Source organism: Rhinoderma darwinii, chromosome 7, assembly GCF_050947455.1.
Source record: "Rhinoderma darwinii isolate aRhiDar2 chromosome 7, aRhiDar2.hap1, whole genome shotgun sequence".
Taxonomy (NCBI): domain Eukaryota; kingdom Metazoa; phylum Chordata; class Amphibia; order Anura; family Rhinodermatidae; genus Rhinoderma; species Rhinoderma darwinii.
The window spans coordinates 68590813-68615780 of record NC_134693.1 but is presented as its reverse complement, the minus strand read 5'-3'; the positions used below and the strand labels follow the sequence as shown (position 1 = coordinate 68615780).

The 24968-nt window shown below is 43.1% G+C and overlaps 1 protein-coding gene across 2 annotated transcripts in view; it reads left to right on the top strand.

Annotated features, from left to right (window-relative positions):
• MYH9 (myosin heavy chain 9) overlaps positions 1–24968 on the top strand; it is a 152180-nt gene that overhangs the window by 75864 nt on the left and 51348 nt on the right. For both annotated transcript variants that reach the window (XM_075833510.1, XM_075833511.1), the window contains exons 11-18: positions 3270–3388; positions 3496–3648; positions 6283–6456; positions 6542–6715; positions 8715–8829; positions 10772–10965; positions 11053–11174; positions 19495–19564. In XM_075833510.1, the coding sequence (XP_075689625.1) occupies positions 3270–3388; positions 3496–3648; positions 6283–6456; positions 6542–6715; positions 8715–8829; positions 10772–10965; positions 11053–11174; positions 19495–19564 (1121 nt within the window). The remainder of the gene's footprint in view (positions 1–3269; positions 3389–3495; positions 3649–6282; positions 6457–6541; positions 6716–8714; positions 8830–10771; positions 10966–11052; positions 11175–19494; positions 19565–24968) is intronic.

Sequence of the window (24968 nt, the reverse complement as noted above, 5' to 3'; positions counted from 1 at the left end):
AGTGGGCGTGCTGCTTAGGAGTTATGATAGTGCCACACACTGAGATGGAGACATAACTGCCCAGCCCATTTACAAATGTGCAGTTGCCCTTGTCCGTCTGCAAATCGACTTGTGCTGACGTAGCGGTTTCTGATTCTCCCATTAATTTCTATGGGGAGACCAGGCATGCTTGTCCTATTAATCCTGTGAGCACCTATAGCTGACGTTCTTCTGCATAGTTAAGCGAGCAACAGTGTTTCACAACTGACATAATATAACAATAAAGGGTTTTCTCTCTAATGTGCAAAAGCCCCTGCCTAGCTAAATGGAGCCAGTGAGGACAATCCATAACTTTTGTGGCTTTCTGTTAAAGGTATATGTTGGGAAATCCACCTGACTTCTACAGAGCCTTAGTCTGTAATGGGCTCTCCTGAGCTTACTAAAAAGTCAGCATGCAGTCTATTGTAGAAGAATAACATTAAAACAAACCTAGTTTTACATTAGAATGCCAGTTAGCCAAACCTGTGTGAATGTGTAGCTTGTGTTTTAATATTGTATGGTTCCCTAAAGGTCTTTCAGATATTTTTGAGTTATTTTGCTGTTCTAGATATATAGCTAGAAATAACGGCTTCCCGGTCCTTTGCTTTATTGCCCTTTGATAAAAATAGACATCTAATGTCAAAATAAGGAAATGACTATAGATTTTTACTACTCGAACAGTTAGATTCCTGTGTATTATGGAGAAGCAGCAGTGTTAATCTCCGCTCTCTCCTCCGTGTGACCGCTATGGGATCTGTGTATGTAGTGAGACTAAGATTGATTTGCTACAGGAGGTTGACAACTGCTTATAAAGGGTTTGTCACATCAGGACAAGTCCTGTCCATATGCTCTGTTATGGCACATCCATGTCATAGAGGGGTGGGGGTGTGCTTTTATAGCTGCCCCTGCTCTGGTGGACTCTGCATGCTGGCTTTTTAAAAAATGGATTGCTCTTATGAAGACAACCCTTTTTAACCCTTTACGAACGGTTGTGTCCTCCTCCCCTAGCTGGGCTACATAATACACCTCTTATTGCAGGGCTGACGAAATAACTATACTCTGTATGAAGTGACGTTCAGGTTCCCGACTAGAGGTGTGGAAAGTTTATGCTCTATTGGTGGCTTGCCTGTTTGCCACCCATTTTGAGGCATTGGGCAATTAATTCCCAAGATTTTAGGTTTTGTTTGAATTTGAAGAAAAATAGTGGAAATTTTTCTCCCATTTATTTCTATGGACCAGTAAGTTGACACAACCCAGCACTACTACTGGCCAGATCCAAGCACAAGTCTCCACTCCACCATTCAAATGCTGTCTAAAATCACCTCCTCCCACATTTGATACCTCACAGCGGAGAGGAGATTCTCATGGGATTTGGAACTCTATTGAATGGAATTAAAATCTGTCCTGTAATACTGAGAAATCCACAGTTTAGCTAATGAGATCTATATAATCTTCCAATTTATTTTAATGTCGCTTGTTTTCTCAGAACCAGTCGGTCCTCTTAAAATGATCATACGACTCTGATTTTATTTATTTTTATTTTTTAAATAGCTTGTCATCTAAATTTAAAATTTGTAGGGAAAATTTCTATAATCCTATAAAGCCAGTTTTGTTACATCATGTGCATGTATTTAAGTGTTAACATTACATGGTTACATCAAATGAGCCCTGGGCTCCATGGACAGAAAGATTTGATTCCTGACAATTTATTCATCTTGTGGGATTCTTAGTACCAACACGCCAGTATCGTTTCACTGCCAGCAAAGCATGATATAGTCCCTGGTTAAGTAGGGGAGAAGGCCACAGCAGAATCAGTGGTCATATGAGTGCATCCTGCCACTCACCACCTGGCAGTGAAGCTGGCTTTTATGGGCAACGCATCTTGATATTCTCAGCATGGGCTTTTTGATGGGTTGTTCGTTTAGCGGTCGCAGGCTTCTTGTGGGCAGTAATTCTTCCACTTTTGCAGCATAACGCACACGTCTTGTCAGACCTCTTCCAGCTCTGGTCTGGCAATTGAGTGGTACTCGGCACCTTGGGTCCGGTAGGCTAACTCAGTGGGCTTATTATTTTTTTTCCAGGGGTTGCAGACTTTGTTGGGTATCGTTCCCTCATTGGTCCCCCTCCCTTTGACACAAAGTTGTCTATCCCCTTCCCTTATGTGAAATGTCTGCCGCCCCCCCCCCCCCCCCAGGAGGATTCCAGCTGGCAGGGGTGCCTTGTAATGTACTATGCTTTCGGTGACTATAAGAAAACTGTCGCCAGCCTACCCCAGAATGCACACCGTACCTTCAATCCAGACCCATCCAAGGTTTTTGGCCAATCAGGGGGTGCTACATCCCGAGATGGAACAAGTCTTTTTCACAGGCCCTATGGTACATTTTCTGGAGTCTTCGGAGTACTTGCGGTTTCAAATAGCGGCTCAATTTAATGCTTCAGCCTCTCCCCTGGCTACCATGCAGTGTGCTTCTCGTAGTGTGCCACAGAAGACTCGGGAGCGCAAGGTACTGGGTCCTCTTACCTATTCTTGCTCTTCCCAAGGGTCCCCAATTAGGACCAGCACTGGTCAAGTTTGTTCCTGACAGGATCAGTCCTTATCCTCTGGGAGATCCTCTAACTCAATATTTGAATAGGACTCCAGGTTACAGTTGCTATGCAGGCTTTAAACGTGCTATTAGGGAAGCCTTAAATGTTAAAGGGGTTATCCGGTGACCAAAACTTGCATTACAATAATTTATGTGAACGTAAGTAACTTACTAATATACTTTTAATTAAGTCTGTGCTAATGAATTATTCAGGAAGTGCTGAAGCTTTTCTAAAAGTGATGATGCTCCGACACGGCCCCACGTGACTGAGCTCTTGCTTCATGTGCTTCTTGTGAACATGATGACAAGGGGCTGTCACATTGCCTATTGCTTGAGTCTCGAGCAGTGTATCGGCTAGCGCTTTGCTCGGGACTCCAGCACTGCTCCCGATGTCCATATTTGGTCAATTCAGGGGTTTCCTATCACTGGAGTCCCCGAGCAGAACATCAGCTGATGCTCTGCCTGGCAACCCCACAACGTCTGCCCACGTCATTTACGTTGTATTAACTTGGTTATATTTATTAAAAAAAAAAAAAAACTGCTATAATTTAAAAAAAAATATATATATATCTCTATCCATATGCTGCTAACTTGATTGTTGCTATACTATTAATTTTACAGAATGTTTACCCTGTACAATATTGTTTTTTTGTTTTTTTTTTAAAGCTGCGCAAAAGGTGTCTCATCTTTTGGGAATTAATGTTAATGACTTTACCAGGGGAATCCTCATGCCACGTATAAAAGTTGGTCGAGACTATGTACAAAAAGCACAGACGAAAGAGCAGGTAAATGTTTTTGTTTTTTTTAATAATTTGTATGTATAGATTTATGCTTTAATTTTTTTTTCTTCCATTACTTATATTTCTTCATATACTTTCTCATCTCTCCTTAGGCAGACTTTGCTATAGAGGCACTTGCTAAAGCGTCGTATGAACGCATGTTCCGCTGGCTCGTGATGCGTATTAACAAAGCCTTAGACAAAACAAAGAGACAGGGAGCCTCGTTCATTGGGATTCTGGATATTGCTGGGTTTGAGATATTTGAGGTAATGTGTCCCTACCCCCCCCCCCTCCCCCTGCTCTTCTGTACTATCGACTTAGAAACTGTAAGATAATTTTATGTAAATTGTATGATGAAGGTATGTAATTCAAATATACATTATTATCCCTTCTTTGTTCTAATGGGATCACCGTACTTTTTGGTGCATAATCTAAGGCTCCCTTAGGAGCTGTTCACATCCGTGTTGGAGGCTCCATTAGGGGCCTCCGTAGCAGATTCCACAGAGAATACTGGAAACCATAGTGCATAATGCTGCGCTGTTTTTTCTGGAAAAACGACCAGCACACCGACTGAACCCACTAAAGCTTTCTCTGTTCAACAGATTTTGCAGAATACATAATTTGGTATCCCACGTCCGTAACAAGCCAAACTATAAAATTTTCACTGCATGGTGATCGCAGTAAAATAAAAATAATTAAATAAACCATGACCCAATTGCTGGTTCTTTTTGGTTGCCTCACCTTCCCAAAAACAGAATTAAAGGGGATCAAAATGTATGTACTCCCAAATGTTGCCAATAAAAACCTACATCTCTCGCAAACGAAAAACCTCACTTGACCCCTTCAATAAGAAAAATAAAAATGAGTTCTGGCTAGAGTAACGCAAGGATGAAACAGCCTGATGTGCATGCCAGAGTGGAACATTCCTTTTTCAAGAAGTGGTTATCAAGGCCCTAATATTTGGGAACCAGGGAAGGGAGGGACCAAACATGTCCGCTGGATGCGAGGGTGTCCGTATTGTACCAGGGAACAGTTTCCCAGCGAAGTTCAACAAACTGTAGCCGACACCGGCATCGTATGGAACGAGCTCCCTGCGTGAGCCCGCTCCATACTTCCCCTACCCGACTTTGGCGTATGGATAAGTCAAATGTTGGGAAGGGGTTAAAGAATGTTTTGCTGCGTTTAACAATCCTTTAGCTTTCCTGGTAGTCGTCCCTTCCACTTATTGCTCTTCTGATCATCCATAGAGAGAAGATGGTATTCTGACCTGTCCCATCCTTCCTCTTGAAGGTCGTTTTTATGCTGTTTTCGTAACTCCCGATCAGTCAGGAAGTGGCCGGGAGTCAGTGATAGCAGACAAAGCTAGAACTGGGTTTAGGGATACGTCCGATGTGGGACCCGCATCTATCTGACATATTCTGTGGATATGTCCCTAATGGGAAAATCCCTTTTTAAGCTTCATTCTCACAGGTCTGCACTGCTACTACCTGTTCTACAGTGCACACCTTCACAGAATTTTACCAGAAACATTTTCTGGTCTCCACAAAGGACAGTCTGGGTTGTAGGCTGCTGTAAATGTTTTGTATGGCTCTACCTTCATATTATATAATTTTTTTCAATTAAATTCTTTCCACCCTTTGACATCGCTTGTGGACATCCCATGGTCCTATGTCCCTCAAAGACGTAAACCTCAAAATTGGATTTTTGTACTCCGTAAAATCTTCTTCTTGTACTCATTGGGGGGACAGATCCTGCCCTCTTAATACCAGGACCTATTCACAGGGTGGCAGAACTTGGTTTAGAGCGCCCAGTTCTAGAGATGGGTGTGGGTCCTGCATTTATCTGACGTTTGACATGACCCCTGTATATGTCATGAATGTGTGTGATGGGAAAACCCCTTTAACAAACTTCCAAAATATAGTTTTGAATACTTTGAGGGGTTCTGTTTTTATGGAGTGATATATGGGAGTTTCGAATGTTCAGGCCCCAGAAAGCCACTAAAGAACTTTAAATTGTCTTGAAAATATGGGAAACTGCTGCTAAACTTTAAGCCTTCTAACGTCCAAAAAATTTTTAAGACTGCCAACTTATGTTAAATAGTAACTTGTGTGGTCTCGAGTCGAAAAATTCTGAATTAAATTTTTTTTTTTTTTACGTTTAGAATTTTGGTGCTTGGTATAGACAAATTTACTACTAAAAGTACAATGTTAAAGGGGTTGTCCGCCTTCTGACCTATCCAACGGATAGGTCATCAGTATATCATCGGTGTGGGTCACACACCCGGACCCCGCACCGATAAGCCACTGCGTTGGCCTGCAGGCAACGGATGTTGAGGCACATAATGCTATGTACGGAGCCCGGAATCGGTTTGTCTCCGTACATAGCGGCCGTGCTGTAGAACTGCAGGTCCGATCCTACTCACTTGAAAAGGAGCAGTATTGCAGCTCAGCCGCTATTTTGTGGCCGGAGGTAAGTTCTTCTGGCATGTATGTCCAGTGCACGGAGGCACTGGACCAGCTGATGGGTGTAGGGTCTGGGTGTCGGACCCCCACAGTTGACCTATCCAGTGGATAGGTAATCAGTTGTCAGAAAGTAGAAAACCCCTTTAAGAGCTTTCCAAAGTTCTTATCACATCAAGTAACATGATTTTAAAATTGACGCTGTGTCCACAAAGCTGAACGGTCTGCATCCTAAAGGCATTCAATTGCTGGTCAATGTGTTGCGAACAGAGGCATCATAAATTTGTGGGGGAAAATAAACACTTCATAGCTTTGCAGCAGACACACTGACAAAATCATACCACATGCAAGGTATTTTGATATTGTATTTTTAGAGATTTTGTTGAAAAGACGGTAAATGTTTGTTTTATGGTAACCCTTTTTTTCTGTTTCTCTTCGTAGCTGAACTCATTTGAACAGCTGTGTATCAACTACACTAATGAAAAATTGCAACAGCTTTTCAATCACACAATGTTCATACTAGAACAAGAGGAGTACCAACGGGAAGGAATTGAGTGGAATTTCATTGACTTTGGCTTGGACCTTCAGCCTTGTATTGATTTGATAGAACGTCCTGTGAGTTAGCGCCTTTATCACAAGTTTATAACTTAATGTCTCCATTTACTAAGTTAACCGTTTAATGTTTAATTTTGTTTTGAAGGCTGGCCCCCCAGGTATACTGGCTCTTTTGGATGAGGAGTGTTGGTTTCCAAAAGCTACGGATAAGAGTTTTGTAGAGAAAGTGGTTCAAGAACAGGGCTCTCATTCAAAATTCCAAAAGCCCAAACAGCTCAAAGATAAAGCAGACTTTTGCATTATGCATTATGCTGGGAAGGTAATGTATAATATCTGTCACTTGAAATACTGTAAGAGAAAAGCTACAGGCTGTGCCCCTAGGGTTTTTTGAGCAGAGAGCTGGAGTGATGTACGTCTAAAAAAAGGCTAACTATAAGGCACATCACTGAGGTTTATATGAAGCTCGGTGGTAGTTTCTTTACTCGATATAGATTTTCGGATTTGGTTCTTCAGATTTGCGTCTTCTGCTGGAAATTTCAACTGGAATTGTGCTCTAAAAGGGTTCTGTTAACTTAAAAATAGCCAGTTTCATGTGGGAAGTGCATTTTTGAATGGATATTTTTAATACAAATATTCTCCATGTAAACAAAGTGATGCAATATGTAAATAGAATATTGGCTTACCTTTACTGAACAGATAGGTCATAACAATGGTTGATGCCAGTTATATTTGATTATGAAATTGGTTGTCTCACAATCTAATTAGCGACACTACTTTCTGTCAAATGTGTGGACAGTGGTGTTCGCCGTATGATGGACACAGCACTTTTTTGTTTCGAACATAAAAACCATAACACGTGTACAACGCTATAGAGCATTCAGAGGGAATCCATAAAATATTAAAAGAAACATGTAATACCAACATCTAGACACAGGAGCATTTATTTTTTTCTTGTGCGCGCTCTATTTATAAACGGGAAACTGCATAATTTGAGAGCTGTCTTATCACAGTAGCACAAACTGAGTACAACATATTGGACACTGAAATTACATCTATTCAAACTTGCCATTTTGGGTTTTTTTTTTTGTATCTTCTCCTGTCTGGCTGACCGAGAGTGAGAACAGTAAGGGTATGTTCACACGGCGGGGGTCCGTAACGGCTGAAATTACGGGGATGTTTCAGCCTGAAAACATCCCCGTAATTTCAGCCGTACCGGCATGTGCAGGCGCTTGAACGCTGCGTCAATTACGGCCGTAATTAGCGCTGCTATTCATTGGAGTCAATGAATAACGGCTCCAATTACGGCCAAAGAAGTGACAGGTCACTTCTTCTACGCGGGCGTCTATTTACGCGCCATCATTTGACAGCGGCGCGTAAATATACGCCTCGTGTGAACAGACAGACGTCTGCCCATTGCTTTCAATGGGCAGATGTTTGTCAGCGCTATTGAGGCGCTATTTTCGGGCGTAATTCGGGGCAAAAACGCCCGATTTACGTCCGTAAATAGGCCGTGTGAACATACCCTAAGACCCCATGCAACGTCCCAAGAAAAGAGCGGTTTCAATTTGCCAACATAGTAGACATGTTAATTAACTTTTGTGCAGTGTGATTATTTTGTCTTTGAGCTTGTCCACACGCTGTTGAATTGACGTGTCTTTTTCTGTTTTGTTATTTCGGACCGACAAAACGCAGCAGAATACAGTAGCAGCATAGTGGATGAGATTTAACAAATTTCATCCACATGCTGCGTAAAAATTCAGAGCAGAAATGGACCTGCGGATTTTTTGGACCGCAGCATGTCAATTCCTCCTGTGTACTGTGGACAGAATTGCGTTTTTCAGAGATGTCACCATCTCCTTGCATTAAGAAAAAGACAGCAATTTACACACCGTTTTCTGCTGTAAAAACAATGCAGGAAATTGTGTTTTTGCCACAGCGGTATGTCTGCATTTTTCAACAGAATTGATGCAGAATTTTCTGCAACAACTCCGTTGTGTGTGGACAAGCACTTACAAGCAGTGAAATTTTGAAACTTAGAATTTTTTTATTTTTTTTCGATTTTGATTAACACAAGGTACTGACCAGTTTACCACTAACCTAAAGTACAATGTGTCATGAGAGAACCTAAAAATCACTTGGATAAGTAAAAGCATTAGTTATTCCATAAAGTGATTAAAAAATTGGGCTCTGTCAAAGGCCAGAACTGATGGGCCAGGCGGGGTTAAACTTATGATGGTTTGTGTAATCTGAGCAATAAAAATGGAAGAGGGTGTAAAGTTTGAGCGTTTTTTTTTTTTTTTCTGTCTGCCTTTATATAGGTTGACTACAAAGCTGATGAGTGGCTTATGAAGAATATGGACCCGCTTAATGATAATATTGCATCGCTTCTTAATCAGTCATCGGATAAATTTGTGTCAGATCTTTGGAAAGATGGTAAGTAATAATAAAGTACTTGCTGTTTTGTTAAATATCAAGTATTTTGGATGTATGAAGCAGATAAAAATGTCATTTTGTCATACTTCAAGTGCTTGCAACCAGGTCTGTAACCAACATACAGTAAGCAATTTGGTTGTATGCCTACAAAACATATGTGCGTGTTTTTGTCCTTTGTTTTTGCTTTTTTCTACCAGTGTTTTTAGGTCATGAGGTCTGATCTTTTTCATCAATGACTTGAATACGGGAGAGGCTTACACAAAAATACTGAAACCCTTGTTTCTTTCCTCTGGTCTTCTGTTTGCTTCTTTCTTCAAACCCCCTAATTTCTCCTTTCCATTAGATCTACAGAAATGGCCCCTGTCTATCTTGAGGTGATTCAAAGTTGGTAGCAGGTATTGTGCATGGTGTGGCTGTTCACCTGCCTGTTTAACTTTGATCTTATTCACAAATTGTTAGGCATCAGTCTTCAAAAGTGTAGATTTAACTTGAAGCACTATTATTCAATAGTGAGATCCCTAAATCCGAGAGTTTTGAACATTCTTGCTGCAACTTTATAGTTCCGTTTTTGATCTGCATTGGGTATTCACACTGCAGCTGAAATGCATTATTTATTTTTTCTTCATCCAGCACTCCAAGGCTTTTTTCTTTTTCTTTTTTTTACAGGCAGAAAAAAAATTGCCTCCTTTTCTTCAGGAATTTTGAGCCAGATTTTTAAACTGCCTGCACACGTATCGCCACAATTTTTTTTATTTTTTTTTTGCCTGTGGCCATTGAACTTCATGCAAGGACCGCGGGCAAAAGCGAAAAACCCTCCAATGAGTGTCGCAGGTTTTCTTCCCATTGATTCAATGGGAGGTCAGAGCGGAAACCAGGGCAAGAAAGGACATGCCTTTTTCTCCTGCAAGTGGCCAGATGCCGGCCGGGCGAAAAATACGACAGTCTCCCATTGAAATAAATGACAAGTGATTTTAACCATTTTTTGGTGTGGATTTAGATGTGGTTTCCACGTCAAAATCGGTGCCAAAAATCTCGCCAATCAACTCCGTGTGAACGGACTCTAATAATAAATATCATTGCCTTAGTATATAATTTGACTGACCCAAAGGAAACAAAGCGCAGTCATCGTGCCTGGAGGATAGCTGTTTTTATTTTATTTTCTCCACCCTCCTACTTGTCCAGGATCACTTGTAGACTGCCTAAAGTTTATAATGTTTAGAGGTTGACCTGGTTTTTCGTATTCTACATATTCCTCCTCCTTCCGTTTCTCCCTATTCCGATCAGTTTTTCTGCATTTCCCATTGCTAGAGACTTTCGCCCCATCTTCTGAAAAGTGTTTTTCTTAAACATTTTTTTGATTTGTAGTTCGTGTTTTGCCACTAGTTTCTGATGCTGAAAGGGAACCTATCACGTACCCTAACTCATCAGTGATATGTCTTCATGTTTGGCAACAGTATGCGGTGTATGATACACAGTGAAAACTACCTTTACAGGAATTGGCAATTTTGCTTAGACTCAAAGGGTCTAGACATTTTCCTTGTACCAAAGTCTGTATAAGAAGTGGAAGCATGAGCACCTGTGTCACAACAGAATATATTTCGTTACCATCTTCTCACCAAAATGCACTTTGCATGGGTTGTTACTAGAATTGTTGCTCGTGTTCTGATATTTGCAAATAGCTTGTCTTTAGAATATGTTACAACGGCTAAGCTCACAATGGTTTAGAGGTATTTTCCTGCTCTCCTGTGCTGGGATCCTTTCCTGTTTTTTGGCAAGAAATATGCAAGTGAAGCACTAATAAATTAGCCATTGAACATGACCTTTTACACTAGGGACATTTTTATCGCAGGTAAGTCTTGAGAAATATATGCAATAAGGAATGCAATTTTTTTTAACCCATGATGTTTGCAAATTAACGCCCATGTTTTTCTCATGATTGTAGTGGACCGCATTGTTGGCTTGGATCAAGTAGCAGGCATGAGTGATTCAGCTTCACCTGGTGTTTTCAAGACCAGAAAAGGAATGTTTCGTACTGTTGGTCAGTTATACAAGGAACAACTGTCTAAACTCATGGCCACTCTAAGAAACACAAACCCAAACTTTGTACGCTGCATTATCCCAAATCATGATAAAAAGGTATGTTCGGACAACATTTACAACCAGTGGATATAATACACTACAAATTAGTTATTTACTAAACAGGGTTTTTTTTCTCCTTTCTAGGCTGGTAAATTGGATGCTCATTTGGTGCTAGATCAGTTGCGCTGTAATGGTGTGTTGGAGGGAATCCGTATCTGCAGACAGGGCTTTCCCAATAGAGTTGTCTTCCAAGAGTTTCGTCAAAGGTACAGAAAATAAACCCTCATTTAACATTATCTAAATGTTGTGTCATACAAGTAACTTATTTAAAAAAAATAAATTTAATTGAAGTAGACTAAGGATGAATTTTATTAGTTACAGTTAATTTGTTTCAACCCCCTAAAAAAAGCGATCTACAGGGGTGTGGGAGTTCCGGGCATCTTAAAGTCCCGGCAGACATGAAAGTGTAGTGCTGCTTACACTGAAGCAGCACTGCACTCATTTAACCCTGTTCCAGGTTGCCAACAATTCAATACGTGACAACTGCACAGGGCATCGGCAGTTGGAAGGTATATAGCCGTATGGCTGTCGTGAAGGGGTTAAACATAGGAAAAACATGAGGTGTGAATGAGGCTTCACTTCTGCTGTACTTTATCAAAGTTTTTTTTGTATGTGCATTAATACCCCCTTCCCAATCCCTTCTGCATCGCTCCTCTACCGTTTTTGTGTTCAATATTAAAACTATTGCCGTATGAACTGAGCTGGATGGTTAAACCATTTCTGAACATGTATACCCTATGTATAGTTCAACGTTTGAAATCCTAATGGTGCATAGAACTTACAATTTGTCAGACTAGTGATTAACATTCATGCAATTTCACCTATAGTCATAACACATTTGATCAGAAATGCAGCCCTTGTTAACCACCTTGATATCTAGCAACACAGTGCTTGAAAAGTTAGTGTCCATTTAAACAACTTATGCTAATCTAATCGTATACCTAATATATGTTGACTTAGTAATTTACTTACTGCTTAAATTTTTTCTAACTTATTCACTGGGGGATACATTGCCATGGGTATAGGCTGCTATCACTGGGAGGCTGACACTAGGTAAACAATTGTGTGGCTCCGCTCGGTGGGGTATACAGTCTGAGTACTCAGTTCCTCAATTTTATTTTTTTGTTTTTAGCCTTGTCTGTAGGAGGCAGACATGTTCTGCTAGGTTTTTTTATTTCTTTCAGGTGCGAGTCCTTTGTGTGTTCCACTCTGACTCCCCTGCGGGTGCTGGGCAGAATAAATTCCCACCTTTTCAGTGGATGCCTGCCATTTTGGGGGATATCCTTCCCATTAATACTCAGTGAATGCCCTCCTCTTGGGCTCTGGGTGTCCAGGCAGGGAACATCCACCTATTATCGGTTAATTATGCCGGACAGCCACAATACGTGTGCGTTTTCCAAGGGGATGACAGGCTGCGCCTGAAGACCACTGACAGGTAAGTTACCCATTCCCCCTCTTTAAAACGGGGATTCGGCAAAAGGAACAATTCAGACAGTCAGCGGACTTTTCTACATTGATATAGGAGGGGCTTTTTTTTTTTTTTTTTTTTTTTTCTCGGAAAGGTGTCCTTATTAAATGGTTTTCTAACACTTATGTGCTGCAGACACAGATTCAGCGTCTTACGCTTTTACTACAACTTGCGGCGGCGCCGTTAATTTCGGGTTCTATGCTAGGCCGCAATTTGGCCATGCTCCTGACCTCTCTCCTCCCTGCCGTTTTTCACTTTCTGATTGGTCGCCGGTAGGGACCTGAGTCGCATGTCCACCTTGCCCAAACCGCGCTGGTTTTGCTGGATGGGTTTTCTGTTTTCCTCAGGCGCTCTTCACACTATCACCTGTAGTGAACGCCATAGTACAGTGACTTTTAGTCTCCTCGCTGGGAACATGTATGCTTCACAGGGAACGCAGCACCTAGGGGGTATGGTAAGATAGAAATTGGTTAGTGGATTTTTGTTTTTGTAAGGGCTCAATGTCTTCAAAGGGCAAAGCGCCTAAGGCCCAACGACCCAACCCCCCCCCCCCCCCTTGCCATTGTAACGCACTCTGCGTCTACGCGGTGCCGTATAGCTTCCATGGGGGCAGACTGACCCAGTCTGTGTTCAGTGCTGTCTGTCAAACCCACCCCAGGATTCCCCAAGCTTCCATGGTTAGTGAGCATATTACCCAATGGACGGATTCCCTCACCCAGGCGGTTGATAATCTCGCCTTCCTTAGCAGTTAGCGTCCGAATTGTCTGATCCCTCTCGGGCTCCAGTCCATTCAGTTCTATTCTTCCCTGGATTTCACTTGTTCTAGTCCTCCCAGTGCATCCTACAAGTGGGCCAGGAAATCAACGTGATGTCATTCTTCCTCTGATTTCTCTGACAAAAAATGCAGCAGGTGTCCTTCATTCTTTTCATTTAAGAGATCTATCTGAACCGGCTTCTACATGGGACATTTCTCTGTCCGACTGAGTTTGAGTGTAATAGTAGTGAATCCACTCCTCCTGATCTCATTCAGGCAGTAAAAGATACTTAGAGGCTCTGTCACCAGATTTTCAAACCCCTATCTCCTATTGCAGCAGATCGGCGCTGCAATGTAGATAACAGTAACGTGTTTTTTTTTTTTAAAAAACAAGCATTTTTGGCCAAGTTATGAGCATTTTTATATTTATGCAAATGATCCTTTCTTAACTTTAAACACGCCCAGTTGAACTTATGTCCAAGTGGGCGTGTATTGTGTGTGTACATCTGGGCGCTTTTACTTGTTTTACTAGCTGGGCGTTGTGAATAGAAGTGTATGATGCTGACGAATCCGCATCATCCACTTCTCTTCGTTACCACCCAGCTTCTGGCAGTGCACAGACACACAGCGTGTCCTCGCGACATCACGCTGTGACGTCACTCACTTCCTCCCACAGGAACTTCATTGCGTCGGTTGAGCGAGGACACGCTGTGTGTCTGTGAACTGCCAGAAGCTGGGTGGTAACGAAGAGAAGTGGATGATGCTGATTCGTCAGCATCATACACTTCTATTCACAACGCCCAGCTAGTAAAACAAGTAAAAACGCCCAGATGTATACACGCCCACTTGGACATAACTTTAAACACGCCCAGTTGTACTTAAAGGCTCATTTGCATAAATATAAAAATGCTCATAACTTGGCCAAAAATGCTCGTTTTTGAAAAAAAAAAACGTTACTGTTATCTACATTGCAGCGCCGATCTGCTGCAATACGAGATAGGGGTTTGAAAATCTGGTGACAGAGCCTCTAAGATTGCAGGTGATCCTGCTAAATCCCCTCAGAATGAGGAGTTGTTGCATTGCCATAGGAGCATACTCCCCCCCCCCCCCCCCCCCAACCTCCCTCCGGTTTTTCCAGATCACAATGATTTTGACAAATTGGTCAGGGTGTTTCCAAGCATCAGAAAACAGTCTTTGCATCTGTCAGAGTGCAAACGGTTTCCTTTCTCTGTGTATTGCCAAATGGTCAGCTCACCCCAAGGCAGATGCTCTCATGGCCTGGCTTTACGAAAATAGTACCTTACCAGTTGCAGATGCTTCCGCCTTAAAGGATCCAGTTGATGCCAAAGTGAAGTTTATGGCAAAAGCCACTTTCAGCGTGGCCGTGGCTCCAGTAAGCCTTTTGCAGCATATTGGATTAGCTTGGCTAGTAGTGAAGTAGCTACTCACTTACAGGATGCAATTGATTCAGGGGAATCTCATGGCTACTTCCCTGATAGCTACACAGCTTTTGCAGATGTCTAAATATATCTAACGTCACTGTCAAAGCTGCCAAACGGTCGGCTAAGGCCATGGCTAATGCGGTAGCTGTTATCAGGGACATTTGGACTGGGATTCTGACAGTGCCTCTGGGAAGGCATTCACCCAGGATCTCCTATATGGACCTGATCTGGTCCAACTCATTTTTGAGGCTACAGGAGGAAGAAGCACTTCTCTTCCCAGCACAGAGACCTTCCGGTCTAAACTCCTGGCAGCCCTGCAACAGACCTGCTCCAGCACAGCAGGATTCTGCAGACTGAGAATTTGCCCTTACCTGAGCTGCTCCCTCGGGTGGTGACACGGCTGGTTTCCTTCCAATAATATTTATTTTCAAACATAGTCGACGCCTGGGTGCAGGAGGTTGTCGACAGGCTACAAAATAGTTTACTTCTCGCACTCTCGGGTGGTTATTCCTGTAAACACCCCTCCAGGACCCAAGCTTTTTCTCACACCATTCAAAGACTCCTCCATCAAGAAGTAATTAAACCGTTCTGGAGTTGGTACTGGAACAAAGGGTTTTAGTCAAACATTTTCACAGTACAAAAGGACAGATCTCTTCAACCCATTTTGGATCTAAAATTTCCATCGACATTTGAAGGTTTCGCATGGAGTCTCTGCGCTCGTACGAGTTCCTGTCCTCCATAGACGTCAAGGATGCTTATCTTCATGTTCCCATTGCTCGAGTACACCAGCGTTTCCTGCTTTGCAGTAGGTTCTGATAATTTCCAGTTTGTATCCCTCCCGTGCGGGCTGGCCACGGCTCCAAGGGTCTTCAAGGCCATGGCTCTCCATATCCTGGGGGATAGCGGTTATTCCATACATGGACTATCTTCTGATGAAAGCACCGTCCAAACAGGACAACTTGCAGTCCCAACACTGCACTGGATTGTCTTTGCAGATTAGGATGGATGATCAACAGCACCTAGTCATCTCACTCCTTTTTGGAGAATGTAGTTTCTAGGGATGGTCCTGGATACACAGGCTGCCAGGGTATTGTTACACAAGGACAGGATCATCACTCGTAGACAGGGAGTGACAGTACTCCGCAGGAATGCTCTATGCGCCATCCACTTCATGAAAGTCCTGGAGATAGTGAAATTGAGCAAAAGGGACTGTCTCGAATGTTGAGCCTGTCTCTACAGCTGGTGACCTCTATTTCATTGGGACAAGTCTCTGGACTCCTCCTTGGAGCTTATGATCAGTTTGCCCCCCTCACGTCAAGAAGGAGATGCTGTGGTGGATGTCCTTCCCCCAACATCTCAGGGAAAACCCTTTTACCACTCCACTGGCACGTCCTCACAACAGACACAAGTTTGTCCAGCTGGGGGGTGGTTTTCAGCTACCTCAGTCCAGGGCACCGGGTCCGACCCCCGAAGCTCCGCTCCATATTAACAGGACCTGTGGGCCATCTTTCTGAGCCTGTCTCACTGGACTTTGTATCCACACTGGAAGACCCTGGAGACAAGAGACTCTACAGCAGTGGCATATATAAATTATCAGGGAGGTAAAAAGCAGGACTGTACGGAAGTAAACAACCAAGAAACTTCTCTGGGCAGATCAAAATGTTCCAGCAATCTTCGCAGTACACATCTCAAGAGTAGACCACTGTGAGGCGGATTACCTGATCCATGAACCCCAGAGAATGGTCTCTTCATACAGAGATTTTTCACCGCATTTGCATTCAGTGGAGTTTCCCGGACGTAGAACTCTTCGCCTCCCACCTCAATCACAAGTGTCTGGTCTACGTCACCAGAATTGGGGATCCCAGGGCCATAATAGCCGATGCTCTGTTTCTCTCCTGGATGTCATTCAATCTCTATCTTTTTCCTCCCCTTCCACTCCTGCCTCGAGTGCTGAAAAGTGTCAAGGATGCAGGAATTTCAGCCATTCTGGTGGCCCCAGACTGGCCTCGCAGTCTTATGCTCCTGTTTAACGCCCTGTGGCAACTTCCTCAACAGCGCGACCTCCTTTCCCAAGGTTCGATGTTCCACTCGGCTTTACCTTAACTGCGTTTCGTAGCTTGGCTGTTAAAACCGCAGTTTTTGAGTTTAAAGGTCTCTGATCCAGTCATTCTGATCCAGCCATAACTAAAGGCCGAAAGACTCAATTTACCTTCGTATTTGGTTAGCTTATTTTTGGTGATGTGAAAGACCCCCCGCCCCCCCCTCCCCCTTCCTCCCCCTCCCCCTTCCTCCCCCTCCCCCTTCCTCCCCCTCCCCCTTCCTCCCCTTCAAGTGGATTTAGATCAGGGCCTCTGATTGGCTACTTTACTGGAGCAGGTTTCAGCTCTATCCTTTTCCAACACATTTTGGCGCTCCAATTAAGACTGTCCGTAGAGTTTTTGAGCGGGGAGCATCCTTTCCGGGTCACTGCTCATTCTACTAGGGCAGTTGGGGCCTCCTGGGCAGTGCGGCATAAGGCTTCTGCCCCTCAGGTCTGTAAAGCCGCCACCTGGTCCTCATTATATACTTTTTCGTGGTTTTAACCAATCCATTCTTTGGCCTCTACTGATGCCTGTTTGGGTCAGATGGTGTTGCAAGCAGCCGTGGTTTAGGTTGCTCACATATCCTTTTTTCTTTTTTTTCTTTTCTCCTTTCAACGTTAGGACTGCTTTAAATTTTCACATGGTACGGTTTCCCCAGTGAGTACTTTAATGAGAAAACAGTATTTTTGTACTTGCTAGTAAAATCCCTTTCTCTTTGAATTCGCTGGGGGACACGGGTCCCGCCCTTTTTTCTTCATATATTTTTGGGCTTCTTGAGGTTGCTATTCTCGTTGGAAACCTGTTAAACCTTTTCTTCTCTTACTGCTCTTAGTACAAACTGAGGAGCAGAGGGTATAGTCCACTGGGCAGAGACACACTTTGTATATACCTAGTGTCAGGGGCCTATACCCATGGCACTGTGTACCCCAGTGAATTCAACGAGAGATATTTTACTGGTAAGCGCACAAATCCTGTTTTATCTGTGCAAACTCTGTGAAGTTACAGCCACTAGGTATCTCCCTTTCTGTAATCTGCTGTCCATCCTCAGTTGTTAAAGGGAATGTGTTGCCAGAAAAACATGTTGTTTTTTTAATTAAACATTTAGTATGTAGGTGATTAAACATTGTTCACATTTTTTTTATTTTTTTCACGAGTCAGGAAATATTATAAATTAGATTCTAATTTATAATATTTCCCATTGCTGGTCACTAGATGGAGCTATTCCCAAAATTGCAGCATTGCAAAATTGGGTAAAAAGCCCTCGCTCTAGTGAGCTCAGCATCCCCCCCTCCTCTATCCTGGCTAGTGTCGGGATAAACGAGGGGTTTGAACGGTCTATCCTCCTACACTGTGTTGCCATTTTTTCAGCTAACAGTGTAGTAGGTTTACATACAGTAGTAAACGTACACGAACATACATTGAAATCTCTTACCTGCTCCTGCCGCCGCGGCTCCCTCCGGCCCGTCCGCTCCGTCTGCTGCCACTGGTCCAAGTGCACAAGTCCGGAAGCCGCGACCGGAAGTAGTAATCTTACTGTCCGGCCGCGACTTCCGGTCCACAGGAAAATGGCGCCGGACGGCGCCAATTTCAAATTGGACTGTGTGGGAGCGGCGCATGCGCAGTTCCCACACAGACGGCGTACATTGAAGTGGATGGGACGGGAGCCGTTCGCAGTCCCTATGGGACTGTGGCTGCCGTATTCCATGTCTGTATGTGTCGTTAATCGACACATACAGAAATGGAACAAAAAATGGCAGCCCCCATAGGGAAGAAAAAGTGTAAAAATAAGAAAGTAAAACACAAACACACACATATAAACGTTTTTAATAAAGCACGAACATCTTTAACATATGAAAAAAAAAATTGTGATGACACTGTTCCTTTAAGCAAAATTCGTCCCTCGTTACATGGCAGAGAAGACAGGCTGCAGGAAGTGGGGGGGGGTGTCTCTTCACTGCCTGCCAATTGAAATCTATGGAGAGGGGAGAGTCAGACATGCTGCCCATAGGAGTTCTTTGGGGAGGAAGGAGCAGAGACAGATGCTACTGGCCATGGAAGTCTATGGGAGGGGGAGCTGTTATCCCAGTGCTGGATTTTCAGTTGCTTTATTAAATGGATTTTGTGCAGTGTATGGCAGGCTTCATGGCAGTTATGCTCCACACACATAGCTCCGAGTGAGAACTGGAGTCTTCGTAGGGGAAAAACTGCTAAATGCCATGAAGTCAATAATGGCCAAAAATTATTTCTCACACACAGCTTATTCTGAAAAGTTAGGTATGTTTTAAGCGGTGTGCTCTGCTGCTGAACTGCATGAGAACTGGAGATAAGCAAGTATTCTCGACCTAATAACTTAATCACAATAGAAGATCATTGATCTACAGGATGCTACGATTGCCATATAAAGAAATGGGACTGACCATCAATAACGTTAAAGACCGTTTATGAACACCTAGCCAGATGAACTACTTCTGTTTTGAAAAAGCTAATATGTCTGGATAAGACTTGTTTATCTTTCTTAGTCTAACAGTACCGATAATTTAATATGCTTCGCTGTATTCTTTGATCTCTCCCACTAGCCAAACAGCACAAAGGGGACTCCTATTTGAGTGGGGTGTATTTGATGGAGCACTTTGCCCTCAATTAATAGCTGGCTGCTGTGAATGCAGATGCACCCTCTGTGCCAGAACGGAGAGCTTGATCTTGTCTTCACTTACACCCTATTAATCCGTTATTTCTCTCTCTCTCTCTCTCTCTCTCTCTCTCTCTCTCTCTCTCTCCAAGATATGAAATTCTCACTCCAAATTCCATTCCTAAAGGCTTCATGGATGGAAAACAAGCATGTGTTCTAATGGTAAGTAAAAATCTACTATATACTCCACACGTTTCTCTAACTCACAAACGGTAATGACAATCTGAGCACACGTGCTTCAAGAGATGGCTCAATGACCTATTACTCAAGGACGATCGTTGTAAAAACACCCTAAACTTACACTGGAGACTCACTGTATTTCTGAGATGCATAAAAGGAACAAGGTGTGAGGAGGGGAGGTTTCAGAGCTGCCAGGAGGGATTTGATGGATACTGATATAATACTGGAGTTTACAGGAAGTCCTCCACACGGCAGAGCTGGGAAGGAAAAAAATACTTTGCTAGAATGTAAAAACAAAACAAACCTTGTGCGTATAATTAGGCGGGAAGGGACACCGTGGGTATAGGCTGCAAAAAATAAAAAAATTAATGGTAGTCTCCTACGCAGGCAATACCCAGTCTACTGACACAAAGCTGATCTGTTCTGCCTATAGCGTTCAATTTTAACACACGTGCATACGTACGGCAATGGCCGGCAGAATAGAACAGACCAGTACAGCTGCTCGCCTACCATTTCTGGAGTTGATGCCCTACCGTTGCCCTTGTCTGCCTGCTTCCCAGAGTGTGGCGAGGCTACAAAGACTGGCCCCAGAAGAAGACTATGGGGGAGCCAGGGTTTAAGTGACTCTTCCTTCCCTGTCCATCTTTCCCTACTTCCCTTCTCCCTAGCGCCCCCTCCAAGGTGCCTTTCTTAGCACCCCTTCCTCTCTTCTGCAGCATCCCCACCCTGCACTCTTCACCTACCTCTCTGCTCCCGACCGGCATGTTCCCCTAACTATCGGCGGCCACTGGCTCTTTCTAGGATTACTACGCTTTTGCTAGTGTTCTTTAAAAGTTGAATGTTAGACCTCAAATAAAATTTCTTAACTATTTTCACCATAATACTAAAATCTGTAACTGCCTCTAGGATATGAATCCACAGTAAATCCAAATATGGAACAATCAAGGAAGTTCAAAAGTTCGTAGAGTTTTATGCAAAGAAACCTGGTTAGTCTTTTAAAATGGCGTACTGCACTGTGGGGTTGTTAGGGGACTAATGCTATGTTTTCTGAGACCTGCAGATTCTATTGTGGTCATCCTTTTTACTAGTCTTTTTATCCATGGTCTATACAGATCAATAGTTTGAATAGTACAAGGAAACTAGACTGGGGGCGGATCCAGGATTGAACTTTACCTGCTTTGTTCACTCCCCTCGCCACTCCCTTAACCCCTTGGTGTCACAGCCAAATTTTTTTATTTTTCAAAAAGCTAACTTTTTTTAATTATTTTTCAGTCGACATTGCCACATGAGGGCTTTTCTTTTTTTTTTTTTCTGCAAAAAGTTGTTTTTAACCCCTTCCCGACATTTGACGTATCCATACGCTAAAGTCGGGTAGGGGAAGTATGGAGCGGGCTCACGCAGTGAGCTCGCTCCATACGATGACTGTCGACTGTATGTTACAGCCGACACTTCAGAGTAACTAGCGGCATCGCGCTCGAGCGCGATCCCGCTAGTTTAACTCTTTAAATGCTGCGGTCAATACTGACCGCGGCATTTAAATAGTCAGAGGGGGTGCGACCCCCTCTAACAGTTCATCGCGCCCCCCCGCAACGCAATCGCGGGGGGGCGATGGTTGCTATGGCTGCCTGGGGGCTTAATGAACGCCCCCAGGTCCGCAATCTTTGTACACCTATAGAGCCCTGCCTCTGGCGGCAGGGCTTAATAGGTGCCTGTCAGAATCACGATCTACTGCAATAAATTAGTATTGCAGTATATCGTACAAGTTATCTAACGATCGCTGGTTGAAGTCCCCTAGGGGGTCTAAAAAAAAAAGAATTTTTAAATTTATTTATTTTTTTACACACAAAAAAAATAACTCCTTTTCAAAGTTCAAAAAAAAAAACCTTTTCCCATTTTCCCCTTAGAGCATAGTAAAAAAAAATAAATAATAAATATAATTGGTATCCTAAACATAATTGTAAACGCCAGAATGTCTATTTTTGGTCACCATCTCCCACAAAAAATGAAATAAAAAGTGATCAAACCGTCGTATTTACACCAAAATGGTATTATTAAAAAGTGCAGCTTATGCCGCAAAAAATAAGCCCTCATACCACTTAATCGACAGAAAAATAAAAAAGTTGTGGCTCTCTGTATTTGGCGACGCAGAATAAATTTTCTTTTTTACACTTAGGTTTTTACATGTAAAAGTAGTAAAATATAGAAAAAAACTATATATAGTTGGTATCACTGTAATCATATTGACCCACAGAATAAAGTTAACATGTTTTAATTGCACAGCGAATGCCGTAAAAACGGCGCGCAAAAAACCATGGAGGAATCGCTGTTTTTTTTTTTTCATTTTCTACCCCACAAATCATTATACAGCAAAATAAATGGTGCTACGAAAAACTACAACTCGTCCCGCAAAAATCAAGCCCTCGTAGTACTATATCAATGGAAAAATAAAGAAGTAATGGCTTTTGGAAGGTGGGGAGGAAAAAACGAAGATGAAAATCTGAAAAAGGGCTGCGGCGGGAAGGAGTTAATGGCACTTAGTATTTACTTAGAAACTAAAAAAAAAAACCTAGGACGCTGTTTTTATGCCATTCACCATGTAGTGAAGAGGAATTTAATTTGACTACGGGTCAGTAAGATTATGGCAACCAAAAGGTCATTTTTTTATTTTTTGAACAGTGTGAGGGCTTTTGTGGTGCAAGCTGTAGTTTTTTGTAGGTACCACCAAGGGGTACATTTGACTTTTTTTACATTTATTTTTGTGAATGGAACAAAGGTGTCCTCTTAGGGGATTTGAACCAGTGACCGTTTAACTGCTTGCAGAATATACTACTGGGCTTAAGCTGTGTTCACATCAGCGTTGCCCTTCCGTTGAGGGGGTTGTCTGAGGTTTCTGTCGGGGGAACCCCTGAACGGAAAGGCAAATGGAAATCTTCGCTTCAGTTTGCATCACGATTGACCTCAATGGTGATGGAAAAATTGCTATAGGTTTGTTTGTCACCGTTATGACAGGGTTCCGTTTTGACTGAATCAATAGCTATGATTCTGACGGAGCCCCTCAACAGAAGGACAACACTGATGTGAAAAGGCTCTTAATAGGATCACAAAGCTGGCGGGCCCCCAGGCTGACAATCCGCTCCCCACGATGGTGATTTGCTGTCTTTCTAACGGCTTAGATGTCGCTATTGACAGGCAGGTAGCCAACACCCACAGAGTATGGAAAGTGCTCAGCCAGTGAGCCTGCTCCGTACTACTTCTTGGCAGCTGTCAAGTGACACATCGCCAAGAAGTTAAATATGGAGGCCACACTAACGCAAGCAGGAATTATGGCTGACCAGTGTAGTTTTCTCTGATTTGGTATTCACTTTGCTTTTCTTCTCCATCTGGCCAAGACAGTTATGACAACTTGTCCTGAAGACAAGATTTTGCTGCTCAGACTGCAGACTTTGCTGCTTTTGCAGCCCAAACAAACCCTTTATAGCCATACCTTCAGACCATAAATTCAGACCTCGGACCAGACCCTCTGTTACTTCAGACACAAGATCAGTCCCATAAATTATTCAAACCTCAGACCAGAGCTCTCTCAATCAACTCTCCTCCCCTTGCTACTGGCTTCTGCAGCTCTGGTCACCGCACACATGGTTCTATAGTATGGCACCTGAATCAAAAGATGAGCGGGTAGAGGTATCGCCATTTATCTATTGAAGTTGTTGAATAGCTAACAGATTATAAAAATAATAACCGCGCTGTTTAGTAAGAGGGTGGGTGGGCGATTGGCCCCTGGTTTTACATTGCGATAAAACTAGACTCCCTCACGTGGTAGACAATGGGGATCTTGAATGTAACATGCTCTGTTAGCACACGTTGCTTAACCACCCAGAAGCCGGCTGAATATATACGCACTGAACCAGCCTGTATAGAAAATGGTTGAAAATGCTAGTAAATAGTAGTACGTATTAACAGATTCATAATATTAGAGACACTATATGCTAGACATGCTTCAGAAGCCTTGGCTACCTTCTTTTTTTTTTTAAACTCGTTTTATTAAAAGTAACTGTCAGAGTCAAACCATCACATACATCAGTAGAACATTATACATTCAATAGTACATATGTCAGAAGAATCAATTTATACAAAGGGAATACTCGCAGGTATTCATCATAATAACCCATGGTTCGCAGACCACTCACACATACTACAGGATTCTCAATTCCAACCAACCCGGCTTTTATTACATTACATCATAAGAATAGAAATACTCCCACACTTCAATATTCTATCACCTCGCTCCAATCTTCTTATATTTCCTACCCTGGAGCACCTGGACATGTCATTCTTCCTAGTCTTTTACCCTCTCCCACCCCCCGCTTGTGCCAGATCAGCTGTCAGCCCTTGGACTGTGCAGTGAGTGAGACTCGATGAGCACCAACCATCCCAGATCAAATTAAATTTGGCCGCCTTGCCCCGATGTTTGTACACTATTTTCTCAAATGGAAGCATGTCATTAACCATTTTGCGCCATTGCGCTACTGTCGGGGATCTATCCGCCATCCATCTCATGGCCACCGCCTTTCTTGCCATAAACAGTGTTTCTCTGAGGAAAATCTTCTCATATAATGACCATTGCTCCTCATTTAACAGTCCCAGTAAACATATCTCAGGCCTGCAAGTTATCGTCCTCCCCATCACTGCCATTAATAATGTAACCACCTCCTCCCAAAAGCAACGAATCCGATGACAACCCCACATTAAGTGTATAAAGTCTGCCCTCATCTCTCCACACCTATGACATTGTGAGGACTCCATTCTTCCCATACGATGCAGCTTTACAGGTGTTAAATAACATTGGTGTATGATGTACAGTTGCACTAGTTTATTATTTGCAGCTGGTGAAACCAGCAGATGGGAGCCCTGCGCTTCCCTCCATTCCTCTGCTGTGAGTTGTGGAATTAACGCACGCCACTTATCCTCCACCCCCAGGGGCTCCATTCGCATCTTAGCCTCCATTAGATAAGAATAAATTTGGGAGACAACGCCCCTTGTAAACGGCGTGCTCAGCCTCACCACTAGGTCACAACTGGAATGAGTCACGGAGTTCACTGGGAATTGTGCTAATAGAGCATGGTACAGCTGTATGCAGTATAATTCATCCCCTGGCGGTATATTAAATGCCGCCCGAATCTCACTCACCGTCATTACCACCCCTTCTTCCGTTAGCAATTGTGATAGAGCGACTACCTCTCTAGCTGACCAGTAACTCTTCCCTACCAATCCGTGCAAATGGGGAAAGCTCGGATTATCCCATAGCGGGCTCTCCGCCACCACCCCCACATATCCCAGTATATCTTTAGCCTGTTGCCAGACTCGTCTCGCCAGCTTATGTAAGGGT